The sequence below is a fragment of the Macrobrachium nipponense genome, chromosome 12, assembly GCF_015104395.2.
Source record: "Macrobrachium nipponense isolate FS-2020 chromosome 12, ASM1510439v2, whole genome shotgun sequence".
Classification (NCBI taxonomy): Eukaryota; Metazoa; Arthropoda; class Malacostraca; order Decapoda; family Palaemonidae; genus Macrobrachium; species Macrobrachium nipponense.
The window spans coordinates 8,066,390-8,081,389 of record NC_087205.1 but is presented as its reverse complement, the minus strand read 5'-3'; the positions used below and the strand labels follow the sequence as shown (position 1 = coordinate 8,081,389).

The following is a 15,000-nucleotide window of genomic DNA, read 5'->3' as shown; positions in this document are numbered from 1 at the left end:
TAATACTCAAAAGTTTGTGGGGGATCCTTCCTCTGAATTGCATACTCTTACCGATGCTAAAAAATCTGAATTAATGGAAGTAGCTAGGCATTTAGACCTTGAGTTACGTTCTAGTATGCGTAAGTTTGACATTGGGAAAGTGATAATAGATCCACTATATGCGTATTGGAACCTTGGTGACGAAGCTAGGCAGTATCTTGTTCCAGAAACCCCTTCCCTTACAATTGAACAAAAATTAGAGTTTGAACGTCTTGCAGTCGAGCGTGAAAAAGCTCAGTTCGAGCGTGAAAAAGCTCAGTTAGACCGTGAAAAAGCTCAGTTAGCTTTAAGACAGGAAGAGTTAGCTTTGCAAGCCGCTGAAAAGAGAAGTGAATTTTCTCTTAAGGAAGAAAGAGAAAAATTTGAAATGGAAAAAGTTAAGTTAGAATTTCAAGCTAGAGAAGAAAAAGCTAAGTTAGAATTTCAAGCTAGAGAGGAAAAAAGCTAAATTAGAATTAGAAGCTAGGTTAGCTATAAAGGTGGAACAAGAGAGGGCTTCAATCAATCTTCAGATTAGGCAAACTGAACAAGAGTTATCTCCCTTTGACCTGACTAAAAATATAAAGTTAGTTCCCTTATTCACAGAGTATGATCCCGAGGATTATTTTCGGGTATTTGAGGAAACTGCTAATCACCTTAATTGGCCTGTTGAACAGTGGGTATGGCTCCTTAAACCTAAATTGTCAGGTAAAGCTGCTAAGTTGTTAGGCATCTGGATGATACTAATGATTATAAACAGGTTAAGAAAGCAATCTTAGATGCATTTTCCATAACAGAGGAAGGATATAGACAAGCTTTTCGTAACTTATGTAAATCAAATATCCAAACTTTCTTAGAATTCGCTTCTGACAAGCTTAGAGCTTTCAAGAAATGGCTTAAGTGTGCTGAAGTAACTTCTTTTGAAGAACTGATAAATTTAATGGTTCTTGAAGAATTTAAAAGGAAACTTCCCATTAATGTAATGCTCTATATTGAAGATAGGCAGGAGAAAGATTTACTAAAGGCTGCTTCCTTGGCTGACACTTATTCCTTAATACATAAGAGTATTCCTAATAAAAAAGCTGAGGTATTTGTAAAAACCAGTTTCAGGAAAATCCCAGCAGATTTCGGATAATCCCAAAGGTTCTGATAATCCTAAATGTAGTTATTGTAAGAAAGAAGGACATACTATTCGTAATTGTAAAGACCTAAATGTAAAGGATCTGATAACTACCGTAATGTTTTTATGAAACCCACGTAAAATTTTCAACCTCCCAGATTAAACCTGTTTCGCATGTGCAAGCTAATGTACCCGATGTATTTGATGATTTTAAGTCTGAAGGTATAATAACCTTGGGGGAGAAAGAACAGAAGTCTAGGGTCACTATATTAAGAGACACTGGAGCTGCTTTAACTTTGTTGCATAGTAAGGCTTTACCTAATGTTGAGAATAATTTAACAGGTGAGAAGGTGGTTGTAAGGGATCTTACTGGAATCTCATCCATTCCCCTTGCCAGTGTTTACCTTGATTGCCCACTTGTAAAAGGGAAAGTTGAATTAGGGGTGATTGATACAGAATTGCCGGTAAAAGGAGTTTCATTGCTATTGGGTAATGATTTAGCCGGGAAATTAATTGTACCAAATTTAATTGTCACTGATACCCCCATGGAGGATAAGCTAGATCTTGAACAAGCCCCAACACATATAGTCACTCGGTCCCAAGCAGGAGAAAAGGTAAATGACTTTGAAGTAGATAGTGATTCTTAGCTAAGGTAATGTCTAGAGATAAACTTATAGTTGCCCAGAGGTCTGATCAATCTTTATCTTGTTTGCATGATAAGGCTGTTGATATAAAATTTTTGAATAAATCCCCTTCTTTTTATCATAATAATGGTATCCTAATGCGATTTTACCGTCCTTCTAACTATTCAAATCTCGATACCTGGAGTGAGAAATACCAAATTGTTGTCCCTTCTTCGGTACGCACTCATATAATGGAAATTGCACATGATGGACCAGGTGGTCATTTGGGACAATACAAAACTTACTATAGAATACTTGATAAGTTCTATTGGCCTAATTTGAGGAAAGACGTAGGAGATTTCATAAAGACATGTCATGTATGCCAAATAGCTGGTAAACCTAACCAAGTAATTCCTAAAGCCCCTTTACAGCCTATACTAGGCTGTAAAGGGGCTTTGAGAAATTAGTAATAGACTGTGTTGGACCCTTGCCCAAGACGAAAGGTGGTAACCAATATTTATTAACTCTTATGTCCCGGTACTAGTTTTCCAGAGGCCATCCCACTTAAGAATATATCTGCCAAAAATATTGCTAAACACCTTTTAAGTTTCTTTACTACTTACGGGATCCCCAAGGATATCCAAACTGATCGTGGTTCTAACTTTACAGTAACTCTTTTCAGAAATCCTGAAGGAATTAAATATAAAACATAGCTTATCTGCATATCATCCGGAATCTCAGGGAGTCCTGGAACGATGGCACCAAACATTTAAAAGTATGTTAAAAAAAGTTTTGTTTAGAGAGCAATCTTGATTGGGATGAAGGAGTAAAGTTTTTGTTGTTTGCTATACGTGAGTCCCCCCAGGAATCCCTAGGTGTTTCTCCTTTTGAAATGGTATATGGGAGATTATTAAGAGGACCCTTGCATTAATTAAAGATGAATGGTTAAAGCCCCCAGACTCTCATCAGACTGTAACTGTTCAACAATATTTGAGTAACTTTAAGGAAACCCTTTCCAAAGTCCGTAAAATAGCCAGTGAAAACTTAAGCAAAGCTCAGATTAAAATGAAAAATAATTATGATCAAAAAACTAAAATTAGGAAATTCAACCCAGGAGATCTTGTGTTAGCATACTTTCCTATCCCTGGATCCCCATTTTCCTCCAAATTCTTTGGTCCATATAAAGTAGTTAAAAATGTCAATAACCATACCTATGTGATAGAAACCCCTGATAGAAGGAAAAGTACTCAAATTATCCATGCCAATTTGCTTAAAAGGTATCATTCCAGGAATACTGAAACTGGTTAGGGAGACAAAATTGTTAATGTTAAGGTCAAGGACGAGAAACCTGAAGTAAGTGAACCTGAATTCATCTATTCGTGGCGTTTTGTAGATAATGATGCTACCCTGAAAACTCATGTCAACATCTTTCTCCTTTTCAATCAACAGAACTTCAAAACCTTATTTGCTCTTACCCAGAACTTTATGGAGAAAATCCAGGTCAGTGTACAGTTCTCACCCATGACATCGAACTTCTACCAGGAACTGCTCCCATACGACAACACCCTTATCGCATCAGCCCGGCCAAGAAATTAGTAATGAAAGAAGAAGTGTAATATCTTCTGAGAACTGGATTAGCTAAACCAAGCAAGTCACCATGGGCGTCTCCCTGTCTATTGGTACCAAAGGAGGATGGCAGCATGCGACTGTGTACAGATTACAGGAGAGTAAATTCTGCTACTGTTAAGGATAGTTACCCTTTACCCCGTCTAGATGACATTATAGACTCTGTGGGCCAAGCAAAGTATGTAGCTAAAATAGATCTCCTCAAGGGGTATTATCAGGTGAAGTTAATATCTAGAGCCAAGCTTATTTCGGCTTTCATAACTCCTTTTGGGTTATTCCAGTATGAAGTAATGCCTTTTGGTTTAACAAATGCCCCATCCACATTTCAACGCATAATTAACTACACCATTCAGGGTCTAGAGGGAGTATTTGCATATCTAGATGATATATTGGTGATAGGAGATTCTTGGAAGGAGCTGATGACAAGTTTGAATATGCTCTTTGATAGATTAAGAGAAGCCCAGTTAACAATAAATTTAAAAAAGTGTTTTTGGACAAGCTACAGTTACTTACTTGGGACATATTGTAGGTGGAAGTAATGTCAGGCCTAAAACTGCAAATGTTAATGCCATTCTTGACTATCCAGAACCTAAGACTAGGAAATCCCTTAAAAGATTTCTGGGTATGGTTTCATATTACAGGAAGTTCTGCCGTAATTTTGCTTCAGTAGCTGCCCCTTTACATAGTCTTACCAGCCCTAAAAAGAAGTATGAATGGGATGAGAAATGTCAGGCAGCATTTGAACATTTAAAATATTTTTTGAGTAGTGAGCCAGTCTTACACAGTCCTAATTTTTCTAAACCCTTCTCTTTGCAAGTAGACGCTTGCGACACTGGTGCTGGAGGAGTGCTGTTGCAGGAAATTGATGGGGTACTCCACCCAATAGGATACACCTCCAGTAGTTTCAAGCTTCATCAGTTGTCCTACAGTACCATAGAGAAGGAGCTCTTAAGTTTGGTTCTTGCTCTCCAAAAGTTTGAATGTTATCTACAAGGAGCTCCTGTCATCCATGTCTATACGGACCACAACCCCCTCACCTTTCTTGAGCACACCAAGGCCCATAATCAGCGATTACTAAGATGGGCTTTATATCTTCAAAACTTCAACCTTCAAATAAAGCACCTCAAGGGCAGCGACAACGTATTTGCTGATGCCTTGTCACGGGCCCATTCTCAACCTTCTCAGGAGAAGGAAGGTGTTTAACTTTGATCAAGCCACTCCGCTGGGCTTGATCCTCTATGGGGAGGTATTACACCTTCCACATAATTATAATTATTGTATATATTTTGCCTGACTGTTTTCCCCTGTATACCACTTTCCTTTGTCCTTTCCAAGAAACTTGTTGGTCTTGTTTCACACTCCTTGTTCTTACTTGCTCCGCCCATCCTACCTTTCTTCGACCCCTAAATGTAATTTTGAATCAGTCTCCACTCAGCAACTAAACCAAGGACTCTGGTGTCCGGCAGGGAAGCAGTCCACTTTATTGTGATGTATCTATAAGCTAAGTATAAGTGATATTGTTGTAAGGGTTTAATAACGAATTGTGCTTTGTTTCAAGTGTTCTTAATTTCAAGTACGATTACTTTTCGAGACGTGGTTGTCACTTGTCATTTGTTATTTATTTTGTCCTATTGTTTTGTAAATACTTTTTGCATTATTATATTTAAATCTTGTTTGATCGTATTCTCATTCAAATACCTTTATTTTGTATTATTATGGTCCATTGAACCCACCTGCTAATTTGGTAAATTACCCTTCTCTCTCACGACTGTAATAATATATATATATGTGTGTGTGTGTGTGTGTGTGTGTTTCTGACTCTCAAATGAAAGGCCATGGCGCTAACAATCTGTCACAAATTGGCAGCACCCTGACCTTTCATTTCCTTTCATTTCCTTTCATTTCAGAAACTTGCGTTCGATCCCGGTTTGAGTCAGAAATGCAGGTACTTCCGTGAAACACGGAAGCGAATTATTTCTTAGTTAATTGATATATATATATATATATATATAATATATATATATATATATATATATATATATATATATGTGTGTGTGTGTTTACTTTGTATTTGTATAGTCAGTGACCTCGCGTCCTATAGTAGATTCACATCAGTCGTGCATTTGATTGGCTGTTGAAAGCCAATCACAGGGCTGGAAAGTCTCAAGTCTCTCTCGAGATTTTACATAGGCAGGATGTATGTTCCATCTCTCCTGAAATATGTCTTTCCGGAGAGGTAGAACAAACATCCTGCCTATGTGAACTCTCTCGAGAGACTGAGAGTTTCCAGTCCTGCCATTGGCTTATCAACAGCCAATCAGGAGCGTCGTAAGGGATTGGCCTAGACGTCAAACGCACGGTTGATGTGAATTTACTATAGCAGACTATTATCCAATCTCTCTCTTGCCGACTTTGATGTGACATGGGTTTATTGCAGTTGTATGTTTTCTGTTTATATAGTTATAGATTTTTTTCAGGAGGAAATGGAGAAGACTTCACACGTACATCTTTTTATAGGATTTACGAAGGGATGAATCCTATTGCGGACTAATCATCCCCGTAAATCCCCTTAAAAAGATGAACTTGGGTTCGTCATCATTTCCTCGTAAAAAAATTCTATATCAACAGAAATCATACAACTGCAATAAACACTTGTCACATCAAATTGAGCAAGAGAGAAAGTAACAAACAAACAAAAAATGACACCAGGAAGTGAATTCATAAAGCCACACAAATACAGGGTGTCCATAAAGTCCCAGTACCATTCTGGGCAATAAATACTTGTAATGGTACTGGGACTTTATGGACACCCTATACAACTCGCTCACTCAACTCACTACGGTGGCTCTCGGGCCTCTTGGTGGCCCGTGGCCGATTGCACCAAACCTCTCCACGTTCCCTAGTTGAGTGCTGCATCTCTCCAGTTACTCTCAGGATCCTCCTCCAATCCTAAAGGATCCTCCTCCTCCTCTAGTCGCACTTTACTTAGACCTCTTTACACATTCTTTTTCCATCTCATCTCCGGTCTCCCACACCGGTCTTCTTCTCCCTTCTACTGATCCTTCCATAAACACTTCAGGAATTCTCCCCTCTTCACATGTCTCCCTTAAGGTATGCTAGTTCCGTCAGTGGACCTCATGCGGTACAGTGAATGCATTACTTAAGGTTCTTTGCAGCGTGCCCTCGGCCCTTATAGCTGCAACCACTTTCGTTCCTTTAACTGTACTTCCTTTCATATGCTCTTTCTTCTATCTTACTCTCCACCCTCTCCTAACATTTGATTCATAATGCAACTCCAGTTGTTACACCTTTCAAACCTATTACTGTCAATTTCCATATCAGCGCTGAATGACCTCATAGGTCCCAGTGCTTGGCCATTGGCCTAAATTTTATATTCAACTCTAACCACATGTCAAACGTATCCACTGCGATCTTACGTAGCCATTTATTAGCGGTTGTGTGGTTAAATCTCCCATTTCATTATAGCGCCTTCTCCTCCAAACACCTTCATTTATATCGTAGATGCGACCTGTTATTCTACGCAAAATTCTATTTTCAAAAACCAGTCGTCTCTGTTTTTGACGTTTAGACAGTGTGCAGGTCTCACAACCACATAGCACTGCTGGGCTGATAATGGTGTAAATTCTTAATTTGGTAGACCTTGTGATGTGTCCTCTTTTTATAAGATGTTGTAAAAAGCATCTGTTCCTCTCTCTCTCTCTCTCTCTCTCTCTCTCTCTCTCTCTCTCTCTCTCTCTCTCTCTCTCTCATTTCTGGATGTTAACATACTTCCTAGATATTTCAATCCCCCTCACGTTCTCAGTATCCTATATTTTGTTGTTGTTGTTGGTTGTACCTTGACAGTCTCATCATTTTGGTTTTAGCTCCACTGATCTCCAGTCCCAGCCTGGCAGCTGTTTCTTTGAGTGGTATGTACAAACGTTCTGTATTTTGTATATATGCACCTAAGAAATGAACACCATCTGCAAAATCTAGGACTTCCTCGATACTTTGCGTTATTTTCTCTGAGATTAGATGAAACAGCACTGGAGATAGGAGGCATCCCCTTCTCAAACCTGTTTTAATTTCAGAACATTCTGCCCTTTTTCCTTCCCACCTGGACACAACTCTCACTCTTCCTGTAGCATATCTTTACCAAGTTTATAAGCTTTTCTGGTATTATAACATTTCACACTGTTAATCTATGGATGCTATCATACGCTTGCTCAAAGTCTACAGTAACCTGCTCCATATCTCTCTTATACTTCCAGTGTTTTCCTTTATCTGTCTAATGTAAAAATCTGGTTGATTCGTGATCTTCCCCTTCTGAATTTACATTGATATTCTCGCAATGCTGTCTCAGTGTAAGGATCTAAATCTTTTATAATTTTGGCTAGTACCCTATAGCAGTTTGGCAGAGGTGTAATTCCTCTATGATTAGCACAGTCTGTCTTATTTCCCTTTTTTATGTACCGGGATAATGTTCCCCGTTTCCCATGTTGTTGGCTTCTCTTCTGTTCTCCAGGTCGTTATTGTTAAGGAGGCGCCTCAGTAGTGTGATCGGTATGGTCTTGGCCTGCCACCTCGTTGGCCGAGAGTTCGATTCTCGGGCATTCCACTGAGGGGTCAGAGATGTGCATTTCTGGTGATAGAAGTTCACTCCCGACGTGGTTCGGAAGTCACGTAAAGCTGTTTGTCCTGTTGCTGAATAACCACTGGTTCCATGCAACGTAAAAACACCATACATACAAACAAACAAACAAAACAATCATTGTTAAGGAGCTCTGCTGGTCTGTTATCTAAACCATGTACCTTATTGTTCCACAGGCTATTGATTGCATTTTCGCATCCTCTTAGCGTTGGTTCCACACAAATCCAAAACTAAGGGAAAAGTTGATGAAAAGGAAAAGGAAAGAAGGCTTTCTCTAACATTCTTCTTTGGTTCGTCGGTTAAACTGCACGAAGCATTTTCATCAATGAACTGTTTATTATATGGCTTTCGCAACTGCTGCTAGGGATGTCACGGATTATGTTCTTACAAACTTGACGGTGTATTCTAATAGCGATGCTGATGCACTGCAAAATTAGATTGAATCTATTACCAATATTTCATAAATATATATATATATATGTATATGTATGTATGTAAATATATTACAGATATAATCTTGGTAATAGATTCAATCTAATTTTGCAGTACATCAGCATCACTGTTAGATTACACCGTCAAGTTCTTACGAACATAAACCTTGATATCCCCAGCAGCAGTTGCTGATGCCATATGATATAAACAATTCATTGAAGAATATGTTTCGTGCAGCTTAACCAATGAACCAGAGAAGAAGAATAATTTTAGAGAAAGCCTTCTTGCCTTATTCTTTTTATCATCTATATTCGCCTTTCTTACTTTAGAGGTTGGCTCTTAGTAAGTACCTACTTATTGACGTGGTTGCTGACCACCACATGCCTTTACTCATCCCGGCTACTATAGTAGATTCATATCAAACGTGCATTTGACGTCTAGGCCAGTCCCTTACGACGCTCATGATTGGCTGTTGATAAGCCAATCACAGGGCTGGAAGCTCTCAGTCTTTCGAGAGAGTTCACATAGGCAGGATGCATGTTCCACCTCTCCTGATGGATGCGTCTTTCAGGAGAGGTGGAACATACATCCTACCTATGTGAACTCTCGAGAGAGACTAAGAGTTTCCAGCCCTGTGATTGGCTTATCAACAGCCAATCAGGAGTGTCGTAAGGGACTGGCCTAGATATCAAATGCACGGTTGATGTGAATCTACTGTACCTACAATGATCAACTGATTGCCAGGTGTATAATTCCCTGACCAGGTCTACAGAATATATCAAAATCGCACCGTATCTCTCTAGATTCAAATCCCCGTCCTCTTGCTCATAAGGAGCGGCTTCAAATCACTAGTCTATGTGGCATTATTTTAACAATAGACCCAAATACGCGATTAGAGCAGAAATTCAGCTTATAAGCTTAACCACGTTGCCCTCAGCGTCAGCGATCTAAACCAGTGTAGGGTTGAAACCGCAGCTGGGAGGGAGAGGATTTCTTCGCTCCCTTCCTTTCAGATTTCAAGGGTTTCATTGGAGACAACACGGGAGATTAAGCAGTTTAGCTGTGGCCATTATGAAATATATATATATATATATATATATATATATATATATATATATATATATATATATATATATATATATATTCTACAGGAATAAACTACGAAAGTACTTATTCCAAGTACCCAGTTTCATTCACCTTTCTATCATGGATTTAAGGATATTCTCAAGCATGTGTTCCTTCGTGCTACATTGGATTTATATATATATATATATATATATATATATATATATATATATATATATATATATATATATATATATATATATATATATATATATCTATATATAACTATCTGTGTGTGTATATATAGAAAGAGAAAGAGAGAGATAGAGAGATGTATTTTCAGACCCCATCCTCCACCTCCAGAGAGTGTAATCAGTCAAGTGGTTGTCATGGCTAAGTGGTGTGTGCGGCACTCGGTTCATGTTTGCTAGGTCTGTCTTAATTCTTCCTAAATTTCGATTTTGTTTCCCACACTTCAAAATCGTTATGCTGCCCAAGTCCTTACGTTTATTAGCCTTGAGTTGACTTCCTCGATTCGCTTAGATAATTTGATACTGAAACAATGACTTTTATCCTGCCGTTATCACTATTCCATGTTCTTAACGTTCACTATAAGTGAGTGTGTGTGTGTGTGCTCGCGTCCGTGCGCGTGTTCGAAAACTAGTAATAACAAACTAAGTCTGTCCAACACTGAAAGACATGTCTTCATCTAAACTGTGGTAGTTTTTCAAATCCAACCAGTCAGGTGAATTAAAGGGACGCTTCTGGACGCAGTAACAATTTTTCTGAAAATGTGAACTTTAGAAATATGGGGCCAGTCGTGTGTTCTCTGATGGATGATAAGGTCATTCAAAGAATAAAGAGAAGTAAGACTTAACATACTGAGGAAACAGAAACTGAAAGCAGGGTTAAAGCCACTCCTATGTTAATCACAGGCCGAGAGTAGTTGCAGTACAGGCGGTGACAGTAAGGGTGAGTTTACATTAGGCTTCACCGCCCGCTGCATATGTAAGACTCGTCACCAACTCCTCTGAAGTTCTTGTTAGCCCGGCCTACTGGACAGTTCATTAGGGTAAGTTAGTGGTGTGGCGTGAGTCTTGATGAGCAGTCCAGTAGGCGGGGCTAACAAGTATTTGGGAGGAGTTGGTGATGAGTCTTACGTATGCAGCGTGCGGTGAAGCCTAGTGTAACCTCACCTTATTAGTTACTTGTACGGAGGAATACATTTGCTTTAACAGTGACATGAATAAATAAACAAGATTCACCAAAATAGATAATGAATAAATCAAAGCATTTCAATACTTCGCCAGCAGATGCAAAAGCTGCACACGCAACATATTCTGTATTTATTACATCAAACGATTCAACTTAAAATTACTGAATGTCACAACCAAACACACGTATGCTTAGTATCAAAGGGTGCATATTCTTCCACTCACACAATTTTCTGCTTATATGTATTTTGATGCTGCTGCCGAAATATAAGCATATCATTACTTCATATAGACCATTCATCTTTCTATATCATATTCGAGTGTGTGTGTGTATATATATATATATATATATATATATATATATATATATATATATATATATATATATATATATATATATATGTGTGTGTGTGTGTGTGTGTGTGTGTGTGTGTGTGTGTGTGTTTGCTTAAAAAATCACAGTGAATGCGCGTGACTTCATGATGTAAGCGAACACCACAGGAAAAATAATAGGCAGAATTCGTATCGAGCGCTTCCGTCCTTTAATGAGACATTGTCGAGACACACATATGTACACATACACACGCGCACACACACATTTCATATATATATAATATTCACACCCACGCACGTGGACACACTCGAACACATATATATCTCTGTCTATCTATCTATATATCTAGCTATTTATATATTTACAGTCTGTGTGTGTGTAGGTGTGTCAGTCAGTCACGAATCGGTACTGGCTCACAATGGCCCAACAGCAAAAATCTTTGTTTGTCATCCGAACAGGAATTGAAACCATTCATTCACCTGCTTTCTTCCAAAAACCCTTCAATCACTACCCTTCTTCAGCTTTCGCCCTTCTTCCTATAATTTCCGCTGTAATACCCTTTAGAGCATTCTGATCATGTAACTGATATACTTTCTCTTTTGGGTGACCATCCTTTCCCTAGGATTAGATTCCATATCCCTTGGGTTTTAAAGCCTTTTCCTCCCAGCTGATGCTTTTTCCCCCTGAAGTTTAATTCCCTGGAAGTAGCATCATCCTCTTTCCCCCGAGTTGACTTACCAAGAGCAAAGAAGTAGACAATCAGGGAGCCAGTTGCAGTTCCAGTGCCATAAACCACTTGGGCCTGCTGGTCGCTGGAATATGCCGTAGTGCAACCAGTGGGGAGCTGGATTCACAGTGGCACTGTAACAGAAAGACTGGCTTGCTTACGTGGCTCCAGGTTTATATAGTGGCTTGCGTACGGCTTCCCTGATCCATTTAACAGGCAAACACCTGGAAGTATTTAGTTCAGTTCGGCTGCCGCCTTCTGCACATGGCCGACCATGAGCAAAGCCTTATCGGGGCACCTGTGAGGACCCGCCCCGCCGACGAAGAAGACCCCCTTTTCAGGAAAGGACAGAGACAGGCAGGTATTCTAGGAACGCCTGTGTGCTGTCTGCGACAATAATCGATCTGTTGATCTGTTGTGAGAGGCATTTCCACTTGATCCAACGATCCCGATCTCACACGTCCAGAACTCTTACAAAAGGCAGACGCAAGTCAAAATATTTATATCGAACTGAAATTTTAAGTAGGCACAATTGATCATTTTTTTTATTTGCGATTTTAAATCTCTTGAATTGATTCGAATTTATTTTCGAGGGGAATTTCAAATGGCAGCGCTGATCTTGATCTCATTTTCAATTGCAAATTGCGAAATTCGCTTCCATTTTAATCTCGAAGTGAATATTGAAAGACACAAATTACTTGAAGTCATTTTCTATATAAATGGCAGAGGTGACCCGATCTATATTTTTGAAAGGAATTTGGAACGACAGAGTTAATCTTCATCTACTTTTCATTGTAGTGATCTCTGTTTAATTCCTATAAGCGATTTCACTTAGCAGGGGCACCTCTTTCTATCATTTTCAAAGTCATTTTCAAGTGTCAGAATTTACCTTGATCTTATATTCCAGAAGTTTAAATGGCGGAATTGATCCTGAGCCATTTTTCATGTTTATATGACAGACATGTCTCGATTTCATTTCCAAAATCAACATAAAACGACAGATATTGCTTCGACCTCGACTCCAGAATCAATTTTTAACACTGAAATAATCTCGACAACACTTCTATCTCCGGAACGGGGGGTAGTGCTATCAGTGAACCTCACGTGGTACACTGAAGGCATTAAGGTTCTTTGCAGCGTCCCTTCGGCCCTTTGCTGCAACCCCCTTTCATTCCTTTTACTGTACCTCTGTTCATATTCTCGTTCTTCCAACTGACCTTACACCCCCTCTGACGATGGTTTCATAGTGCAACTGTGTGATTTTCGCCAATTACACCTTTTAAACCTTATTCCTGTCAATTTCCGTTCCAGCGTTGAATGACCTCCTAGGTCCCATATTCTATTCTACTTCCAAATTCAATTTTTAAGTAGGAGAAATTATCTCGATTTCATATTCAAAGAAATTTTGAAAGGATACGTATATTTTTCGCTTTGGTTAAATAAGGAGCCTCTCGAAGAATAAGTCTGAAAAAAGAAATATGCGTCACTTTGTTATTAGTCAATTTCTTATGAAGTTATTTCGATATTGAAGCCAGTGTGGACGTTCCCGAGGTGGAAAGGGTGTCCATAAAGTCCCAGTACCATTGCAAGTATTTATTGCTCAGAATGGTGCTGGGACTTTATGGACAACCTGTATACTAGCATTGCGCCAGCCGCGGTATTTTTCGCCGTCCCCCTAGATTAGGTTAGGTTACAAATTTTCTTAGCAGGTAATTAGGGTGTGGGAAACATAATGAGATTATTTTCAAAAAGATCCTATGGTTAGTTTTTATGATATGGCGTCCCGCTTTTTTCGGGTTACTCAGTTAGAGCCAGCGGCTGCCAGTCTTTCCTTAATCTCGGTTCGACGCTATACAAGAAATAGGAGTATCTCCGTCTTAGTTTTCTGCAAAAGAAAACTATTGAGATGGCTTTGTTTGTCCGTCCGCCCTTTTTCTGTCCGCCCTCAGATCTTAAAAACTACTGCAGTTAGTGGGCTGCTAATTGGTATGTAGATCATCCACCCTCCAATCATTAAACATTCCAAATTGCAGCCCCGTAACCTCAGTCATTTCTATTTTATTTAAGGTTAAAATTATCCATAATCATGCGTTTGGCAACGATATAGAACCACCACCGGGCCTTGGTTAAAGTTTCATGGCCCAGGGCTAATACACCATTATACCGAGACCACCGAAAGCTAGATTTATTTTCGGCGGCCTTAATTATACCCTGTACAGAAAACTCGATTGCGCTGAAGAAACTTCGCCTCAATTTTTTACTTATTTCTTTCTTCGGACTTCAAGGTTTCGGAAGGAAATCGAGATACTTTAAGTTGATGAGGTCACTCATCTCTATCCACGTGAGATGTTTCGAGTCATAGTTTAATTATTCTTTTCTTTATGTTAGTCAATGGCGATACAATTTCTCTACCTAGTGAGAACTAGAATATTAGATATGAAATAATTTCACGGTACCCTTCTTGGCCATGTGGACGTTTAACCTGATTTCTTCAAAGTGGGTTCGAATCTTAACCGGGAAGGATAATTTCCTGTTGGAGGTCTACGTACATATTATATATATATATGTATATATATATATATATATATATATATATATATATATATATATATACACTATATATAAATTTCTACCTCATACATGGGGCTTCAGCCGGTGTTACATCTACTTTTTAGCTATATTTTTCTCGTGGGTAACCCATCCAGATATCGATATATATTATGTATATACTTATATGTTATCTATATGTATATAAATTTCAACTTCTTACATGGCTTCAGCCGTTGTTACACTACTTTTTTAGCTATATTTTTCTCGTGGGTTACCCAGCCAGATAACGACCGCACCCACCACCAGTCAGCCTCGCTGGTCGTGAAACGGAACCGTCATTCCGAACATCCGGCAGTCTTCGGCAATACGTGCGCCTGCGCCTGCGCCTGCGCAGCTGCCAAGACATTCCGTGAGTGGGATGCAGCATTTGGTCACGAATGTAAAATGACAAAAAGTAAAGCTTTGAAAACCGTTTACCTTCAGTTGATTTCACCTCGTTGTAGGATTTCCTTTGTACGGTTTCCCCTTCCGGAGGTGATGTTACTAATCCTGCCGGTGCTGTTTAGTGACCTTTTGTTTACTTTCGTTAGTGCAGCGTCGGAGATTTTGGAGGCTGTTTGTGAAGGATGTTTACTATTTG

General features: G+C 39.1%; 1 protein-coding gene, 1 long non-coding RNA gene and 1 pseudogene across 4 annotated transcripts in view; 2 read left to right on the top strand and 1 right to left on the bottom strand.

The window, feature by feature from the left end:
• LOC135224913 (uncharacterized) overlaps positions 1-2,179 on the top strand; it is a 2,190-nt pseudogene extending 11 nt beyond the window's left edge.
• LOC135224326 (transient-receptor-potential-like protein) overlaps positions 1-11,980 on the bottom strand; it is a 41,917-nt gene extending 29,937 nt beyond the window's left edge. Inside the window, exon 1 of one of the 2 annotated variants that reach the window (XM_064263226.1) lies at positions 11,822-11,980. Coding sequence is in view for 1 of the 2 variants with exons in the window: in XM_064263225.1 (XP_064119295.1) it covers positions 3,901-3,959 (59 nt within the window). In the remaining variant the exon portion in view is untranslated. Of the gene's footprint in view, positions 1-3,900; positions 3,975-11,821 lie in introns of those variants that run through there. The other variant, XM_064263225.1, reaches the window with a different exon arrangement.
• Positions 2,268-5,063, top strand: LOC135224328 (uncharacterized). 2 transcript variants are annotated; one of them, XR_010316705.1, is made up of 2 exons: positions 2,268-2,536; positions 3,211-5,063. It is a non-coding gene; the product is annotated as an uncharacterized LOC135224328 (long non-coding RNA). The 2 variants fall into 2 exon arrangements; XR_010316704.1 differs by lacking the exon at positions 2,268-2,536 and adding an exon at positions 2,551-3,114.
• Positions 11,981-15,000: the final 3,020 nt, after the last annotated feature.